Genomic DNA, 20,654 nt, shown 5'->3' with positions numbered 1-20,654 from the left:
TGCGCCAGGGAGGGGAAAGCGGTCAGGAATCCCACTTCATACCTGTGTTACCTCCAGACTTGATTACTCCAACGCTCTCCTGGCCGGCCTCCCATCTCCCACCTTCCATAAACTTGAGCTCATCCAAAACTCTGCTGCCCGTGTCCTAACTCGCATCGTCCGTTCACGGATCATCCCTGCGCTCGCTGACCTACATTGATTCCCGGTCCGGGAACGCCTCAGTTTAAAAAAATTCTCATCCTTGTTTTCAAATCTCTCCGTGGCCTCGTCCCTCCCTACGTCTGTAACCTCTTCCAGCCCTACAACCTTCCGAGATTTCTGCCCTCGTCCAGTTCTGGCCTCTTGTGCATCCCTCGTTTTAATCACTCCACCATTGGTGGCCATGCCTAGGCTTGAAGCTCTAGAATTCCCTCCCTAAACCCCTCCACCTCATCCTTTAAGACGCTCCTTAAAACCTACCTCTTTTTTGACCAAGCTTTTGGTCATCTGTCTTAATAACTCGTGGTTTGGTGTCAAAATTTGTTTGATAACGCTCCTATGGAGCGCCTTGGGACATTTTACTACGTTAAAGGTGCTATATAAATGCAAGTTGTTGTTAAAGAGCCCAATGAATATTGGTCAACAGTAATCCAACATTGGTAAGTAGGGCTGGACATCACTTCTCTGGCTTCTGCTTCTAGATGTGAATGGATGGGGCGGCTAATTTTTAAGGGTGTTCTAAGCATAGAATTAGGAATCATTTCAAGGGGTTCTACAGTTTTGTTTTGTTTTTTTATAGGTGTCGCTGTGTAAAATGAGTGCCTAAACATCAACAGTGTAAATCCCCCCCCCCCCCCCCCACCCCTCCCTTGCTGAGAAGGCCCGTCCAAAAGGAGTCATGCTTTCAGCTATTGTAGGCGGAGGTGTGAGCAGGGGCCAGCAACTGCCAACGCCTGAAGCGGCTTCACTTCTGCTGGCCCAGGAGCTGTGCATCGGACTTCGAAGTAGGAGAGTCACTAGAATGTCCGTCCAGAGCAGACCGTCTCAGCCGCAGGCCGTCCCACCGGCCCACAGACTTGGGGAGCGGGGTCGGCAGCTGTCCACGTCGGAGGCTGCCTCCCTTCTGCTGGCTCAGGAGCTTCAGAGTAGGAGAGTGACTAGGATGTCCGTCCAGAGCAAACCCACCGCCCCAGAGGCTGCGCCACAAATCCGAACCCACACGCTCAAATCCAGCGGACGGACGGTCAGGAAACTGAACTACCGGAAGGTAGCTAACAGCGGGCTGGTTGGATCACCAGATGTTGGTGCCAAGAAACGGAATGCCAGGCCAAAGAGTAAAGAGTCGGCAACCGACGGCGGTGGCGAGGGAAGGCTGGAGTCTCGTGCTGAAGGCGAGGAGAAAGCGAGTGTTAAGTTGTCTCGGGAAGTTGGATTGGTGCAGAGGAAGAGAGCAGGGGCTGTAGGGAAGAGCCACTTTGTAGTTCGACGGAGTAAGCCATGTTCAGTTATGAAGCCAGGCAGTAACCAGGTGAGAACCCAATGCAAGCTACAGGAAGCAGTACTAGTGTGCCAGTATTCGATGGGAAGTTGGCTGTGTTGCTGTTTTGGCTACTTGTGCGCTGGAAAGTCATAGAAAGAAAAAGGCTTGCATTTTATATAGCAACTGTCACGACCTCAGGACGTCACAAAATGCTTTGCACGCGATGAAGTACTTTTGAATTGTAGTCACTGTTGTAATGTCACAGGTTGGTAATTAAGAGTTATTTGTTTATTGGGATCAGTAAGCTGGGATTTACCTTTGCCTTTACCCCACTTTTTCTTCAAGCTGATTGGTAAATCGATTTGGCACAAAAATAATTTTGTTGAAAGGACAAGCTTTAGGAACAGCAAGGAGCGGGAAATGGTCAACTTGTATTTTTAATGAAAATTTCGTACGGGTAGATCTTGTTTAATGAGAGACTCCAATGATCCTGCCGTCCAAACCCTTCACTGGGCTGTGGTGGAGTTAACTGAAGCTACTTGCAGTTCATTGCACCCCACCTTCTGCTGTCTCCTCTTTGCTTCCCCTCTCCTCTCAGCCATCACCACCAATAGAAAATTGGAGTGAAATGGTGCAAAAGTTGAGTGAAAACGGTTGGAACACTGGAAAGGGAGTAGGCCATTCAGCCCCTCGGGCCTGTTCTGCCATTCAGTTATATCATGGTTTATCTGTACCTCAATTACATTTACTCATCTTTGCTCCATATCCCTGGATATCCTTGCCCAACAAAAATCCATCGATTTCAGTCTTGAAATTTTCAATTGACCCAACATCCACAGCATTTTGGGAGGAGAGTTCCAGATTTTCACTACCTGCCTGATTTCACTCCTGAACAGCCTGGCTGTAATTTTATTGTGCTCCCTTGTTCTGGATTTCCCCACCTGAGGGAATAGTTTCTCTCTCTACCCTATCAAATCCTTTTATCATTTTAAAGACCTCGACTAGATCACCCCTCAACCTTCTATACTCAAGGGAATACAAGCCCAGTTTATGCCGCCTGTCCTTTATAATTTAATCCTTTAAGCCCTGGTATCATTCTGGTGAATCTGCCCTGTGCCCCCTCCAAGGCCAGTATATCCTTCCTGAGGTTCATTGCCCAAAACTGAACACAGTACGCCAGATGGGGTCTGACCAAGGCTCTGTACAACTGAAGCATAACTTCCTCCCCTTTTGTATTCCAGCTCCCTTGAGATAAAGGCCAATGTTCCAGTAGCCTTTTTGATTACTACTTGTACCTGTGCACTAGCCTTTGGTGATTTGTTTACCTGGACACCCAAATCCCATTGCTCCTCACCATTAAGAAAATATTCCTATTTGACTTTCTTGGACCCCACGTGGGTGATGTGTATCCGCCATAGTTTTGCCCACTCGCTTAATCTGTCTATGTCCCTTTGTAACTTCCTACTCCCATCTACACAACTTACTGTGCCTCCTAACACAGTATCATTCATAATTGCCAGTTTTCCTGTGGTTGTTCTTTACAGCTGCGTGGACATATGGTAACATGGGCGGGAGGATTAGCAAAAGTTCATGATTCTTCACTCGTGGAGGAAGACTGGCAGAAAGTGTGCTCAAGGACAACCTACACTTACCTTGGCCGGCAGCCTTCAATTGATGCTGGAACACTCCTGCTTACCATAGCCCTGTATATTCTGGAACACTCCTGCTTACCATAGCCCTGTATATTCTGGAACACTCCTGCTTACCATAGCCCTGTATATTCTGGAACACTCCTGCTTACCATAGCCCTGTATATCCTGGAACACTCCTGGTTAAGAACACAAGAAATAGGAGCAGGAGTAGGCCATACGGCCCCTTGAGCCTGCTCCGCCATTCAATAAGGTCATGGCTGATCTTCGACCTCAACTCTACTTTCCCGCCCAATCTCCATATCCCTTGATTCCTTTAGAGTCCAAAAATGTATCGATCTCAGTCTTGAATATTCTCAACGACTGAGCATCAATGGTCCTCTGGGATAGAGAATTCCAAAGATTCACAAACGTAGAAAATAGGAGCAGGAGTAGGCCATTCAGCCCTTCGAGCCTGCTCCGCCGTTCAGTATGATCATGGCTGATCCTCTATCTCAATACCATATTCCCGCTCCCTCCCCATACCCCTTGATGCCTTTTGTGTCTAGAAATCTATCTAGTTTCTTCTTAAATATATTCAGTGACTTGGCCTCCACAGCCTTCTGTGGTAGAGAATTCCACAGGTTCACCACCCTCTGAGTGAAGAAATTTCTCCTCATCTGGGTCCTAAATATCCTACCCCTGTATCCTGAATGAGACTGTGACCGCTCGTTCTGGATCCCCCAGCCAGGGGAAACATCCAGTCTGTCTAGCCCTGTCAGAATTTTATGTTCCATTGAAATCCCCCCCTCATTCGTCTAAACTCGAGTGAATACAGGCCGAGTCGACCCAATCTCCCCTCAGACGACAGTTCTGCCATCCCAGGAGTCAGCCTGGTGAACCTTTGCTGTACTTCCTCTATGGCAAATATATCCTTTCTTGGGTAAGGAGGCCAAAACTGCACACAATACTCAGGTGGGGTCTCACCAAGGCCCTGTATAACTGCAGTAAGACATCCTTGCTCCTGTAGTCAAATCCTCTTGCAATGAAGGCCAAATCTCTGAGTGAAGAAATTTCTCCTCATCTCCGTCCCTTATGCTGCAACTATGCCCCCTCGTTCTAGACTCTCCAGCCCAGGGAAACAATCTCTCAGCATCTACCCTATCAAGCCCTCTCAGACTCTTATGTTTCAATGAGATCACATCTCATTCTTCTAAACTCCAGAGAATATAGGCCCCATTCTACTCAATCTCTCCTCTTGGGACAACCCTCTCATCCAGGAATCAATCTAGTGAACCTTCCTGGCACCGCCTCTAAGGCAAGAATATCCTTCCTTAGGTAAGGAGACCAAAACTGTACACAGTCCTCTAGGTGAGGTCTCACCAAAGCCCTGTACAATTGCAGCAAGACTTCCTTACTCTGTACTCCAACCCCCTTGCAATAAAGACCAACATACTGTTTGCCTTCCTAATTGCTTGCTCTACCTGTATGTTAACTTTGTGTTTCGTGTACAAGGACACCCAAATCCCTCTGAACACTAACATTTAAAGTTTCTCACCATTTAAAATAATATGGTTTTTTTTCTATTTTTTTCCAACCAAAATGAATAACCTCACATTTCCCCACATTATCCTCCATCTGCCCCTTTCTTGCCCACTCACTTAACCTGTCTATATCCCTTTGCAGACTCTTGTGTTCTCCTCACAGCTACTTTCCCACCTAGCTTTTCCAGCAAATTTGGATACATTACACTCGGTCCCTTCATCTCAGTCATTGATGTAGATTGTAAATAGCTGAGGCCCAAGCACCGATCCTTGGGGCACCCCACTAGTTACAGCCTGTCAACCTGAGAGTGACCAGTTTACTCCTACTCTCTGTTTTCTGTCTGTTAACCCATCCTCTGCAAACCAATGCAAGGAGTATAGTGAATAAGGCAGATGAGCTAAGGGCACAGATAGACATGTTGCACTACGATATCTTAGCTATTACAGAAACATGGCTTAAGGGGTGCAGGAATGGCAGCTCAACGTTCCTGGTTACAGGGTTTGCAGATGAGTTAGAGAGGGGGATAAAAAGGAGGGGGGGGTGGCAATTTTGGTTAAAGAAACAATTACAACTGTGAGGAGGGATAATATGTTAGAAGGATCATCAAATGAGGCCATATGGGTTGAGCTAAAGAACAAAAAAGGGGCAGTCACACTACTGGGACTGTACTAGAGACCCCCAAACAGTCAGAGGGAGATGGAAGAACAAATATGTAGGCAAATTTCTGAAGTGCAAAAACAATAGGGCAGTAATAGGGGATTTCAGCCACCCTAATATTAACTGGGATACAATCAGTGCAAAAGGTATAGAGGGTGCAGAATTCTTAAATTGCATTCAGGAAAACTTTTTTAGCCAGTATGTAGCAAGCCCAACAAGAGTGGGGGCAGTTCTGAATTTAGTTTTAGGGAATAAAGCTGGGCAGGTGGGAGGAGTATCAGTGGGAGAGCATTTTGGTGGTAGTGATCATAATTTAGAACAATTTAATCTAACTGAATTATGTTCTAAATTGGGGAAAGGCCAATTTTACTAAGCTGAGAAATGATTTAGCAAAAGTGGACTGGAAACAGTTACTTGAAGGTAAATCAGTGTCTGAGCAGTGGGGGCATTCAAGGGGTTCAGAGTAAACATGTTCCCACAAAGAAAAAGGGTGAGACTGCCAAATCTAGAGCCCCCTGGATGACAAGGAGCATACAGGGTAAGATGAGGCAAAAAAGGGAAGCTCATGTCAGACACCAAGAGCTCAATACTGCAGAAAGCCTAGAGGAGTATAGAAAGTGCAGGGGTGAAGTTAAAAAGAAAATTAGGAATGCAAAGAGAGGGCATGAAAAAATACTGGGAAGTAAAATTAAGGAAAACCCAAAAATGTTTTTAAATACATAGAGTAAGAGGATAACTGAGGAAAGAGTAGGGCCTATTAGAGACCAAAAAGGTGACCAGTGTGGAAGTGGAAGATGTGGGTATGGTTCTTAATAAATACTTTGCATCTGTATTCACAAAGGAGAGGGATGATGCAGAGATTGTAGTTGAGGAGGAGTGTGAAATATTAGATGGGATAAACACAGTGAGAGGAAGTATTAAGGGGTTTAGCATCTTTGAAAGTAGATAAACCACCAGGCCTGCATGAAATGTATCCCAGGCTGTTGAGAAGCAAGGGAGGAAATAGCAGAGGCTCTGACCATCATTTTCCGATCTTCCCTGGCTGCAGGCATGGTGCCGGAGGATTGGAGGACTACTATTGTACCATTGTTTAAAAAGGGAGAGAGAGAGATAGGCCAGTCAGCCTAACCTTGGTGGTGGGCAAATTATTGGAAACAATTTTGAGGGACAGGATAAACCATCATTTAGAAAGGCACGGGTTAATCAAGGACAGTCAGCATCGATTTGAAGAGACGGTCGTATCTGACTAACTTGATTAAATTTTTTGAGGAGGTAACAAGGAGGGTTGATGAGGGTAGTGTGTTTGATGTAGTCTACATGGATTTTAGCAAGGCTTTTGACGAGGTCCCACATGATAGACTGGTCAAAAAAGTAAAAGCCCATGGGATCCAAGGGAAAGTGGCTCTGTGGCAGGAAGCAAAGGGTAATGATTGACAGGTGCTTTTGCGACTGGAAGGCTGCTTCCAGTGGGGTTCCGCAAGGCTCAGTACTAGGTCCCTTGCTTTTTGTGGTATATATTAATAATTTGGACTTGAATGTGGGGGGCTTGATCAAGAAATTTGCAGATGATACAAAAATTGGCCATGTGGTTGATTGTGAGGAGGAAAGCTGTAGACTGCAGGAAGATATCAATGGACTGGTCAGATGGGCAGAAAAATGGCAAATGGAATTCAACCCAGAGAAGTGTGAGGTATTGCATTTGGGGATGGCAAACAAGGCAAGGGAATACACAATAAATGGGAGGATACTGAGAGGTGTAGAGGAACAGAGGGACCTTGGAGTGCATGTAAACAGATTCCCGAAGGTAGCAGGACAGGTAGATAAGGTGGTTAAAAAGGCTTACGGGATATTTTCCTTTATTAGCTGAGGCATAGAATATAAGAGCGGGGAGGTTCTGCTTGAACTGTATAAAACACTAGTGAGGTCACAGCTGGAGTACTGCGTTCAGTTCTGGTCACCACATTACAGGAAAGATGTGATTGCACTAGAGAGGGTGCAGAGAGATTTACGAGGATGTTGCCAGGGCTGGAGGATTTTAGCTGAGAAAAGATTGGATAGGCTGGGGATGTTTGGAACAGAGGAGGCTGAGGGGAGATTTAATTGAGGTATATAAAATTATGACGGGACTAGATAGAGTGGTTAGGGAGAACCTGTTTCCCTTAGCAGAGGGGTCAGTGACTAGGGGGCATAAATTTAAAGTAATTGGTAGAAGGTTTGGAGGGGAGCTGAGGAGAATTTTTTTCACCCAGAGGGTGGTGAGGGTCTGGAACTCACTGCCTGAAAGGGTGGTAGAGGCAGAAACCCTCAACTCATTTTAAAATGTACTTGGATGTGCACTTGAAGTGCCGTAACCTAAATGGCTACAGACCAAGTGCTGGAAAGTGGGATTAAGCTGGATAGCCCTTTTTTGGCCAGCACGGACACAATGGGCCGAATGGCCTCCTGTGCCGTAACTTTCTATGATGCTCTATCCACACGAATATATAACCCCCAACCCCATGAGCCCTTATCTTTTGTAACAACCTTTTGTGTGGCACCTTATCGAATGCCGTTTGAAAATCCAAATATACGACATCCATTGGTTCCCCTTTATCAACCCTGCTAGTTACATCCTCAAAAAACTCTAATAAATTTGTCAAATACAATTTCCCTTTCATAAAACCATGTTGACTCTGTCTAATCATATTATGATGTTCTTAGTGCCCTGTTACCACATCCTTAATAATGGATTCCAGCATTTTCCCGACGACTGATGTCAGGCTAACTGTTTTCTGTCTCCTTTCTTGAATATCAGGGTTACATTTGCTACCTTCCAATCCATTGGGAACCATTCTAGAATCTAGGGAATTCTGGAAGATCACAAGCCATGCATCCACTATCTCTGCAGTCACCACTTTTAGAACGCTAGGATATAGGCCATCAGGTCCAGGGGATTTGTCGGCTTTTTGTCCCATTAATTTCTCCAGTAGTTTTACTAATCTTAATTGCTTTAAGTTCCTCACTGTCATTAGATCCTGGTTCCCACTGTTCCCGGTATGTTTTTTGTGTGAAGACAGATACAGAATATTTGTTTATTGTCTCTGCCATTTCCTCATTTCCCCATTTATTATTTCTCCTGTCTCTGTCTCTGTCTCTAAGGGACCATGTTTACTTTTGCGAATTTCTTCCTTTTTAACGTATTTGTAGAAGCTCTTACAATCTGTTTTTATATTCTATTTTCTCGCTCTTTATCAATTTTTTGATCATCCTTTGCCTATTCCTAAAACCCTCCCGATCCTCGGGCAAACTATTTTTGGCAACATTATAAGCTTCTTATAATCTAATACTATCCTTAACTTCTCTAATTAGCTATGGTTGGATCATTTTTACTGTGAAGTTTTTATTCCTCAAGGAAATGTATATTTGTTGAGAATTATGAATTATTTCTTTAAATGTTTGCCATTGCTTATCTGCCATCATATCTTTTAATCTAATTTCCCAATCAACTGTAGCCAACTCGCCCCTCATACCCTACGTAGTTGGCCATGTTTAAATTTAAGACCCTAGTTTCGGACTTAACTACATCACTCTCAAACTCAATATGAAATTCATCATAATATGATCACTCTTCACCAGAGGATCCTTTATTATAAGATTAACAATTAACCCTATCTCATTATACAATACTAGATATAAAATAGCCTGTTCCCTCAACGTATTGTACCAGAAAACTGTCTCAAATGCGTTCCATGAATTCATCCTCCAAACTACTTTTGCCAAATTGGTTCGCCCAGTTTATATGAAGATTAAAGTCCCCCATGATTATTGCATTACCCTTGTGACATGCTCCTCTAATTTCCTGATTTACACTCTGTCCAACACCAGAACTACTGTTGGGGGGCCTGTAAACTGCTCCCACCAATGTTTTCTGTCCCTTGTTATTTCTTAGCTCCACCCATACTGATTCTACATCCTGATTTTCTGAGTTAAGTTCCTTTCTCACTACTCTGTTTATCTCATCCTTTATTATCACGGCTACCCACCCCCTCCTTTTCCATTTTTCCCTATTTTTTTCTAAAAGTCAAGTACCCTGGAATATTTAGTTCCCAACCTTGGACACCCTGCCACCATGTCTCTGTAATGGCTACTAGATCAAACCCATTTATCTCTGTGCCATTTATCTCTATCCTGTTACGAATGCTTCGTGCATTCAGATAGCGTGCCTTTAATTTTAACTTTTTACTGTTTTTCCCTGATGTTTCCTTAGTCACTAATATCCTATTACCTTTGTTAAACTTTCTGTCCCTTCCTGACACACTCTGCTTGTTTTTACCCAAATCGCTACTCTGCTCTACAGCCTTGACTTTTCTCTTTAGACTTATAAATTTACCCTTACCTGAACCATCCCCCGCTCTTATTAGTTTAAAGCCCCATCTACCGCCCTAGTTATTCGATTCGCCAGGACACTGGTCCCAGGCCGCTAAGTGCATCCCATTTTTTTTCAAAAAATATACTTTATTCATAAAATTTGCAACAATACAGTTCTCATATCACATTCCAAACGTACACAATACAGATTATAAATTTGCAGGTTAAATCAAGTACAGTTCAATGAACGCATTGTACATAATTACAGTTCATGACACTCGGGGGTGTCTCATTGCATTATACTCAATACAGATTATTGATTACAGATTCATTACAGGTACATTACAGCAATTTGAATTTTACATTCTGCCCGGGGGGGGTTTCCGGATTGTATACCGAGGGGATTGCATCCCCTCGGTATACAATGGCGGTAAGGCTCTAAATGGTTGCCTTTCCCCATAGAGCCTTTGCGGCAGTAGCACCTATCTTCAGTGCGTCCCTGAGCACGTAGTCCTGGACCTTGGAATGTGCCAGTCTGCAACACTCGGTCGAGGACAGTTCCTTGCACCGGAAGACCAGCAGGTTTCAGGCAGACCAAAGGGCGTCTTTCACCGAGTTAATGGTCTTCCAGCAGCAGTTGATGTCTGTCTCGGTGTGCGTCCCCGGGAACAGCCCGTAGAGCACAGAGTCCTGTGTTACGGAACTGCTCGGGACGAACCTGGACAGATACCACTGCAACTCTCTCCAGACCTTCCTTGCAAAGGCGCATTCCAGAAGGAGATGGGTGACTGTTTCGTCTGCACCGCAGCCTCCTCGGGGACAGTGTGCAGTGGCGCTGAGAGTCCGGGAGTGCATGAAGGATCTGACAGGAAGGGCCCTTCTCACCACCAGCCAAGCTAGGTCTTGGTGCTTGTTTGAAAGCTCTGGTGATGAGGCATTCTGCCAAATGACATTGACAGTCTGCTCGGGGAAACAACCGACAGGATCCACCATCTCCTTTTCCCGCAGGGTCTCGAGGATGTTACGTGCGGACCACTTACTGATCGCCTTGTGGTCAAGTGTTTTTTTGCATAAATGTTTCGACAAGGGACAGGTGGGGCGGAACGGTCCAACTGGATAGTGTTCCGTGGCAGTATGGCCAGGCCCATCCTTCGCAACACCGGGGACAGGTAGAACCTCAGCACGTAGTGACATTTTGTGTTTTCGTACTAAGGGTCCACGCAAAGCTTGATGCAGCCGCACACAAAGGTGGCCATCGGGATGGAGGCCACGTTGGGCACGCCTTTCCCCACTTTCTCCAGAGATTTGTACATCGTGTCCCTGCGGACACGGTCCATTTATGATCTCCAGATAAAGCGGAAGATGGCTCGGGTGACTGTCACGGCGTAGGAGTGAGGTATGGACCAGACCTGTGCCAAGTACAGCAACACCGAGAGCACCTCGCACCTGATGACCAGGTTTTTGCCCACGATCGATAGGGATCGTCAATCCCACAGTCCCAGTTTCTGCTTCACCTTGGAAATACGCTCCTCCCAGTTTTTGGTGCATGCCCCGGCCCCCCTGAACCAGATCCCCAGCATCTTCAGGTAATCCGACCTGACGGTGAAGGGGACAAAGGATCGCTCGGTCCAGTTCCCAAAGAACATGGCCTCGCTCTTGATGCGATTTACCCTGGCCCCTGAGGCCAGTTCGAACTGGTCGCAGATGCTCATCAATCTGCGGACCGACAGCTGATCCGAGCAAAAGACGGCGATGTCGTCCACGTACAGGGAGGCCTTGACCTGAGTGCCTCCACTGCCTGGGATTGTCACCCCTCTTATGCCCGCATCCCTCCTGATGGACTCGGCAAAGGGTTCGATGCAGCACACGAACAAGACAGAGGAAAGAGGACAGCCCTGCCTGACTCCACATGCTGCAGTTACAGCACACCACCTGCACTGCCATCTCTATCCAACCTTGTTTTATTTATTCACTTAATTAAAGTTTTTATGTAATTAATTCGCTTGGTTTATTTTTAGTTTTTCTTAGACTAATTTATGTAGTTTAAGTTATTAATTTAAGTATTAGCAAGTTATAGGTTCCTAGTTCCCAGTTTAAACCACTCCTCTAGCTTAGAGAGCAAAAAATGTATTACTCTCCAACCAATAACCCTGCTGTCCCCTGATATAATTCTTTCAAACTTCTGCCTGTGTCTGAGTTGCTCTCAGCGTTATGTCCCCGTTCTGCTCTCGGTCGCTTGTTCCACTCCTTTTGCTGTGTTGCTGGTCCCGCTCGTGTGTAGTACCATGCCATGAAATGAAAGGCATGACTCAGTCGTCTTTTCCTCGCAAAATTTGCCACATTCTAACCCTTTCCTCTGGGACAAGATTTCAAATCACACTTCTCCTTTCCCACACAAAAAAGGCAGTACTGAGAAATTTACATTTTTACCTTACCTCCATTGCTGCATTGCACGTTGCTTTCTAGTATTTTGGCTTTCAATCCCACAGCGGACAGTGGTGTTACTCAGGAAAAAGTCACCAGACTCATAGAATGAAACTTCTTCCACATACAGGCTGCTGATTCTGCTCCGTTACTCAGGGAATTACTTCCAATGTTACTTCTGACATTAACAGTTTGCCAGAAAAATAGATACCAGAGCTAAGCAATTCAGTCATCAGCACGTAAAAGCTGCCAGAGTTCATGAGACCGATTTTTCGGAAGGTCGAGTGGGTGCGTTGGGGGTGAGGGGGCTCCTAAAATGGTGGAATCCCAGAGCGGGTTCAGAGCCCGCCTCCAACCCACTCACTTCCGGGTTCCCCAATGACTCGTTCGGGTGTGCGCGCAGCTCCCGCATGTGGGACTCCCACCGGCAATTAAAGCCGGCGGAATGATCATTTAGATACTTGTATAGCTATTTGAGGTACTTGACAGACCTCATTGACAGGAGATTTTGGCAGGGGTGCAATTTTGAAGGATCCTCAGCGTGTTTTCCATGCTGTGGGAAACACTCCCTGTTGGAGCAGACGTGTTTCAGCCAGTGGGGGATGAAAGGATTTTTTTGGACAGTTGGGGGGAATACCTCATTTATTGTAGCAGGGCACTCTGTCACTTCAGACAAAGTTTTGGCTGCAACACCTTTGTCTTTCCACTCAAAATTATTACTTTATACCCTAAACTCTGCTGTGCAAACACATTTACCTACTTTGTGGACCCCCTCAAACTCTCACAGTCAGGATAAGGGGTGGGGCGCCACATGGCTTCATTCATCACTTCATCTGAGGACCAGCAGCATCACCAGACTCGCCAGGCACGCTGTCCACCTCCGCCACGTGGAGCTCCACAAAACAGTGCTGCGCCACAGGCACCCGCACAAAATAGTTGTGCAACTACACATACACCCACTGTAGGGTGACCCAATGGGTGGCATCAAGTGTGGGTGTTCATGGTGAACCTCATGAAAGAGACTTATTACACAAGCCAGTCAAGAATGGCCAAGATGTGACATTGTCACCACTACTATAATATTTAATGTGATTTGAACAAAAATGAAATATAAATTAAAAAAAAAACATGACAAAGCGTCAAACACCCTTGTGCATCCCCTTTGTCCTCACAAAACCTTTGCCTTACGCTTCCTACTACTCCTACGTGGTGCTTCCCCTGTGGCTGCAGCAGAGGTAGTGGCAGGTTGCTCTTGTTCATGCCCTGACCGATTAGATGCTTTGGGCCTACGCCCTCAGGGTTTCGGTGCCCGTGAGGGCCCCTCCAAAGACTGCTTTGCAGGGGCAGACTTGGCCACCTGGAGAGGAGGCAGCATTGCGGGTACTGGTTGAGAGGGGGCAACGGGTGAGACATGGGAGCGCTTTGAGTGGTGTCCCCACTTCCATGTCCCCCTTCGCCATCATCCCTCTCCTGGGCCAGGCCCACATCACTCCTACCACCCTGTTGGATGACAATTTGGAAGACGTGTGAAGCCTTGTAAGGCCAGTGCCAGAGTGGTAGGGTGGTAAATAGCGAGGAGGATAGCCTCAGTCTGCAGGACGATATAGATGGGTTGGTCAGATGGGCGGAACAGTGGCAAATGGAATTTAACCCGGAAAAGTGCGAGGTGATGCACTTTGGAGGGACTAACAAGGCAAGGGAATACACAATGAATGGGAGGACCCTAGGCAAGACAGAGGGTCAGAGGGATCTTGGTGTGCAAGTTCACAGATCCCTGAAGGCGGCGGAACAGGTAGATAAGGTGGTAAAGAAGGCATATGGGATACTTGCCTTTATTAGCCGAGGCATAGAATATAAGAGCAAGGAGGTTATGATGGAGCTGTATAAAACACTGGTTAGGCCACAGCTGGAGTACTGTGTGCAGTTCTGGTCGCCACACTACAGGAAGGATGTGATCGCTTTGGAGAGGGTGCAGAGGAGATTCACCAGGATGTTACCAGGGCTGGAGCGCTTCAGCTATGAAGAGAGACTGAGAAGATTGGGTTTGTTTTCCTTGGAGCAGAGGAGGCTGAGGGGGGACATGATTGAGGTGTACAAAATTATGAGGGGCACAGATAGGATGGATACTAAGGAGCTTTTTCCCTTCGTTGAGGGTTCTATAACAAGGGGACATAGATTCAAGGTAAAAGGCGGGAGGTTTAGAGGGGATTTGAGAGAACTTTTTCACCCAGAGGGTGGTTGGAGTCTGGAACTCACTGCCTGAAAGGGTTGTGGAGGCAGGAACCCTCACAACATTCAAGAAGCATTTGGATGAGCACTTGAAATGCCATAGCATACAAGGCTACGGACCAAATGCTGGAATATGGGATTAGAGTAGACAGGGCTGATGGCCGGCGCGGACACGAAGGGCCTCTATCCGTGCTGTATAACTCTATGACTCTATCTGCCGGCCTGTTTAAGGCGGCAGAAAGTTGCTCACCCTGAGTCCGAACGGCCGTTGTCAGGGCCTCAGTGGACTCATTGTTGAGCTGTGCTTGAAGCTCGAGGGAGGCTATCCTTCCTTCCATCACAGACATTCCCGCACTTATCCGCGACACTATCTCAGATGCCCTCACGTCCCCGTGACAGTATCTCGGAGATCCTCTCCTGTACCTGTGCCACCATTCCACTCATGTAGGAGTTGGAATCCTCCATCCTGTGCGCGTGGCACCTGTTCCAGCACCTCGCAAATGTGCTGCTGCCCCTCGATCATTCTCCTTTTAAAGGATGGCCCCCAGGGTTCAGCATCTGTGTCCAGTTGAGCAGAGCCTGGAGAAGAATGCTCCCACTGATGCGGACTCTCCACAGCTGCCCCTGCCACCAGTGTCTGCTCGTGCTCACGTGTGTGGTAACTCACCATGTGCGACCCCAACTAACTGAGGACGGGGACCCGCCGAGGTGTGTGTATCTGCGCTCTACAGGGCGCTCCGCTGAGGGCCCTGTAGAGAACAGAAGGCAATATTAAGCATGATGACAGATGTTGAGGTGCTGAAGATGGCAAGGCATGTTAACATCATTTGCTATTGTGAGTGCTGAATGTTAAAGTTCTGTCACCAGCCGTTTGTCGGGTGCCAGTCTCGGCGTCCCCGACGGACAGGCACTCGAGGGTGCGGCTCAGTTCCAGAGCCTCCTGCTCCGCGTCCGTGAGGACGGCCAGATGTTGCGGCCCGCCTCAGGTCTTGGGCCTCTTGCGTGCATTCTGGGCTCTCTTCTTCTATAAGGAGAGAAAGTAGGGAGGCATGAGTGAGGGATGGTGACGTGGCCAACTGCTGAATGCATTGGTTTGGGTGAGGCTGACCGTGAAAGAGATGTATCAGAGGGTGAGTATGAGACCGAGCCATGACATTGTAAGAGGATTGGGTTGAGTGGTAATGGCGGGGTGAGTACTGGGGAGGTGAGGAAGTGGTGAGTAAGTGCAGGTAGGTTGAGGATGAGCTTTGAGTGAGTTTGAGGAGTGATGTGATAGAGTAGTGTTGGCAGTGCAGAAGGAGTTGTGGGATGGGGGCGGTGATGTGGAAGAAGGAGTGTAGGAGAATGAGTAAGTGTACTCACTTTGACTGACCTAGTTAGGTCATTGAAGCGCTTCCTGCACTGGATCCAGGTGCGGGAGACGCTGCTGCTGGTGACCTCCTCTGCCACCTTGAGCCAGGCCTTCGTGGCAGAGGCAGGCCACTTCCTCCCGTCCCCCGGGTAAAGGATCTCCCTCCTCCTCACCCTATCCAATAAGACGTAGAGTGAGGCATCATTAAACCTGAGGGCAGCCTTTCCCCTGGGCTGCTCCATGGTGCTGTGTGGTTCTTTGCTGTAGGATCAGTCATTGGAGGAGTGCCCCTTTAAATAGGGCTCCTCCAGCTGACAGCCTGTGATGCGGGTGCACAATCCGCCCGCTGCGCAGGTTTCCGATGAGAAACCCGGAAGCCACGTTAAGTGGCTCCAATTTACCCGCGATCGCGTGGGGAACGGACGGATTTCACTGGGCGGGTTACCCACATGCCCAGTCGCGCGCCCCCTCCCCCGCTGCCAATCTGCCTCCCTGGTAATGTCGGGGCCCATGACTTTGTAGGCTGGGCCTTTCAGTTGGCAGTGCTCAGATTAATGCTTTAGGCCAAGGGCACAAGACCTACAGAGTGGCTTGTTTCCCCTCACAAAGTTAGGTAGATCCTGGTGATTTTCTGGGGAGCTGGGCTCCAAATAGCACTTGTCACATAAAGTAAATGTACCGTGAGAGAAGGAAAGGCACGAGAATGAGACTGAAAAGTCCTGCTTGGAATGAATGTTGGATTGTGGTTTGTTTTTGAATGGCATGTGTTTGAATGCAGCCGTGCTGCTTGTGTTTTGTCAAGTTGAACAAGCAGAAATGTAGGCGAGGACGATGTTAAGCGATAGGTTGTAAAATGCGAGTTGTTGAGAGAAATGTGTGTGTGAATGTTGGTTTCACTGCGGGGATGGTGAACTTCATGACTGGCACTGCCTGATAAGTCGTGCAAGAAGAGTGAATGGTGTGTGTTTTGTGTTTGCATCGGAAGAAACAGTACGAGGCAGCTCAGTAAGGATACAGATTTTGGAGGACACTTTTGGAGCATTGTAGTGGCTGGTTATCAGGATGGCCGAGTGGTGTAAGGCGCCAGACTCGAGGGCTACTTATCCTTACCTTACAAAAGGTTGGTGAATTCTGGTCCCTTTCTAGGGACGTGGGTTCGAATCCCACTTCTGACATCAGCATTTTATCCACACAAATGCCGTCAGCGTCAAAGAACCTGCTCAACTCTGCTTCAATTTACACATCGTCACTTTAAGTACCTCAACAGTATTGCTGTTTGCCGACAAAAGTGAATTAGATCAATACTTGAAGGGAAAAAATTTGCAGGGACTATGTGGAAAGAGCAAGGGAATGGGATTAATTGGACAGCTCTTTCAAAGAGCCGGCACAGGCACGATGGTCCGAATGGCCTCCTTGTGCTGTACCTACTATGATATCCTGAAATACACCTAGTTTCCAGAGCTCTGTATACCCTGCTTTCCACAGCTCTGTATATCCAGGTTACCATAGCTCTATAAATCCTGGAACACTCCTGGTTACCATAGCTCTGTAGACTTTTGAATACTCCTGGTTATCATAGCTGTATATCTGAGAATACTCCTGGTTTCCATAGCTATATTTTATTCATTCATGGGATGTGGGCGTCGCTGGCAAGATCAGCATTTATTGCCCATCCCTAATTGCCCTTGAGAAGGTGGTGGTGAGCCGCCTTCTTGAACCACTGCAGTCCGTATGGTGAAAGTTCTCCCACAGTGCTGTTGGGGAGTTCCAGGATTTTGACCCAGCTACGATGAAGGAACGGCGATATATTTCCAAGTGGTGGGTGACTTGGAGGGGAGCGTGCAGGTGGTGGTGTTCCCACGTGCCTGCTGTCCTTGTCCTTCTAGGTGGTAGAGGTCGCGGGTTTGGGAGGTGCTGTCGAAGAAGCCTTGGGGAATTGCTGCAGTGCATCCTGTGGATGGTACAAACTGCAGCCATGGTGCGCCGGTGGTGAAGGGAGTGAATGTTTAGGGTGGTGGATGGGGTGCCAATCAAGCGGGTTGCTTTGTCCTGGATGGTGTCGAGCTTCTTGAGTGTTGTTGGAGCTGCACTCATCCAGGCAAGTGGAGAGTATTCCATCACACTCCTGACTTGTGCCTTGTAGATGATGAAAAGGCTTTGGGGAGTCAGGAGGTGAGTCACTTGCCGCAGAATACCCAGCCTCTGACCTGCTCTTGTAGCCACAGTATTTATGTGGCTGATCCAGTTAAGTTTCTGGTCAATGGTGACCCCCAGGATGTTGATGGTGGGAGATTTGGTGATGGTAATGCTGTCAAGGGGAAGTGGTTGGACTCTCTCTCTTGTTGGAGATGGTCATTGCCTGGCACGTGTCTGGGGCGAATGTTACTTGCCGCTTATCAGCCCAAGCGTGGATGTTGTCCAGGTCTTGCTGCATGTGGGCACGGACTTCATTATCTGAAGGGTTACGAATGGAACTGAACACTGCAATCATCAGCGAACATCCCCATTTCTAACCTTATGATGGAGGGAAGATCATTGATGAAGCAGCTGAAGATGGTTGGGCCTAGGACACTGTCCTGAGGAACTCCTGCAGCAATGTCCTGGGGCTGAGATGATTGGCCTCCAACAACCACTACCATCTTCCATTGTGCTAGGAATGACTCCAGCCACTGGAGAGTTTTCCCCCTGATTCCCATTGACTTCAATTTTACTAGGGCTCCTTGGTGCCACACACGGTCAAATGCTGCCTTGATGTTAAGGGCAGTCACTCTCACCTCACCTCTGGAATTCAGCTCTTTTGTCCATATTTGAGGTCTGGAGCCGAGTGGTCCTGGTGGAACCCAAACTGAGCATGGGTGAGCAGGTTATTGATGTGTAAGTGCTGCTTGATAGCACTGTCAACAACACTTTCCATCACTTTGCTGATGATTAAGAGTAGACTGATGGGGCGGTAATTGGCCGGATTAGATTTGTCCTGCTTTTTGTGGACAGGACATACCTGGGCAATTTTCCACATTGTTGGGTAGATGCCAGTGTTGTAGCTGTACTGGAACAGTTTGGCGAGAACGGCAGCTAGTTCTGGAGCACAAGTCTTCAGCACTACAGCCGGGATGTTGTCGGGGCCCTTGGCCTTTGCTGTATCCAGTGCACTCAGCCATTGATATCATGTGGAGTCGAATTGGCTGAAGACTGGCTTCTCTGAGGGTGGGGATATCGGGAGGTGGCCAAGATGGATCATCTACTCGGCACTTCTGGCTGAAGATGGTTGCAAAACGCTTCAGCCTTGTCTTTTCACGTGCTGGACTCTGCTATCATTGAGGATGGGTATGTTTACAGAGCCTCCTCCTCCCATTAGTTGTTTAATTGTCCACCACCATTCACGACTGGATGAGGCAGGACTGCAGAGCTTTAATCTGATCCGTTGGTTGTGGAATCACTTAGCTCTGTCTATAGCATGTTGCTTCTGCTATTTAGCATGCATGTAGTCCTGTGTTGTAGCTTCACCAGGTTGGTACCTCATTTTTGGGTACGCCAGGGGCTGCTCCTGGCATGCTCGTCTACACTCCTCATTGATCCCCTGGCTTATTGGTAATGGTAGAGTGAGGAATATGCCGGGCCATGAGGTTGCAGATTGTGCTGGAATACAATTCTGCTGCTGTTGATGGCCCACAGCGCCTCATGGATGCCCAGTTTTGAGCGTTAGATCTGTTCTGAATCCATCCCGGAATACTCTTGGTTACCATAACTCTGTATATCTTGCCTTCCATAGCTGTATATCCTGTTTACCATAACTCTATAAACCCTAGAATAATCCTCGTTTCCATAGCTATATATCCTGGAATACATCTGTTTACCTTGGCTCTATAAACCCTGGAATACCTGGTTACCATAGCCTTGTATATCCTGGAACACTCCTGGTTATTGTAGTTTTGTATATCCTGGAATACTTCTGGTTTCCATAGCTCTGTATACCCTTTTTTTCACAGCTCTGTATATCCAGGTTACCATAACTCTATAAACCTTGGAACACTCCTGGTTACCATAGCTATATATTCTGGAATATTCCTGGTTTCCTAGCTATATATCCAGGAATACTTCTGGTTACCATAGCTCTATAAACCCTGGAATACACCTGGATCCCATAGCCCTTATATCCTGGAACACACATGGTTACTGTAGTTCTGTATATCCTGGAATACTCCTGGTTTCCATATCCCAGAATAACCTGCTTTCCACTGCTTTGTATTTCCTGGTTACCATAGCTCTGTAGTCCTGTGAATACTCCTGGTTACCATAGTCTATATACCCTGGAACATTCCAGGTTCTGTATACCCTTGAATGCTCCTGGTTTCCATAGCTATGTATCCTGGAACACTCCTGGTTACCGTAGCTCAGTACCCTTGAATGCTCCTGGTTTCCATAGCTCTGTATATGCTGGATTAGTCCTGGTTACCATAGCTCTATAAACCCTGGAACACTCCTGGTTACCATAGCTCTGTATACCCTTGAATGCTCCTTGTTACCATAGCTCTGTATATCCTGGATTCCATAGTTCTGTATACCCTTAAATACTGCTGGTGTACCCTTGTGCTTTCAGACACAGACCTTTTCAGCGCTTGCGTTTAAATGGTTTAGAAGGAGCTTCTTGTCATCCTGTTTCAGTTGGTCTTTCAGACCTCAGCCATAGTTGCTCATCTGTTTCTTGTACGGAAACCTCTGACTTTCCCCTCCCATCCTGGGTTTCATGAATCTCTTTAGGGAGCTTCCTCTTTATTCATGTAAAAAGCAAAATACTGCAGATGCTGGAAATCTGAAATGGAAAATGCTAGAAAAACACAACAGGTCAGTCGCCATCTTTGCTAAAAGTAAGAGATGGGCAGGTGTATTAATACAATCAAAAAGAGGGGAGGGGGAAGTATTTATCTAAACAGAGGACTTGAGTGGAGTGATGCCGCAGATCATCTCCGTCAAGTAACAGACAGAAGCATTAAGACATTGAAGGGACAAAGGATAT

At 47.1% G+C, this 20,654-nt stretch overlaps 1 protein-coding gene and 1 non-coding gene across 3 annotated transcripts in view; both read left to right on the top strand.

Annotated features, from left to right (window-relative positions):
* The window catches only part of LOC137341960 (uncharacterized), a 64,967-nt gene that overhangs the window by 10,377 nt on the left and 33,936 nt on the right, over window positions 1-20,654 (top strand). For both annotated transcript variants that reach the window (XM_068005509.1, XM_068005508.1), the window contains exon 2: window positions 779-1,507. In XM_068005509.1, the coding sequence (XP_067861610.1) occupies window positions 878-1,507 (630 nt within the window). In that variant the 5' untranslated portion in view covers window positions 779-877. The remainder of the gene's footprint in view (window positions 1-778; window positions 1,508-20,654) is intronic.
* On the top strand, window positions 16,697-16,815 carry trnas-cga (transfer RNA serine (anticodon CGA)). Its single transcript has 2 exons — window positions 16,697-16,734; window positions 16,770-16,815. It is a non-coding gene; the product is annotated as a tRNA-Ser (tRNA).

The sequence above is a fragment of the Heptranchias perlo genome, chromosome 25 (assembly GCF_035084215.1).
Source record: "Heptranchias perlo isolate sHepPer1 chromosome 25, sHepPer1.hap1, whole genome shotgun sequence".
NCBI lineage: Eukaryota > Metazoa > Chordata > Chondrichthyes > Hexanchiformes > Hexanchidae > Heptranchias > Heptranchias perlo.
Note: the sequence above shows the minus strand (reverse complement) of the source record. Positions and strands in the feature narration are given on the sequence as shown.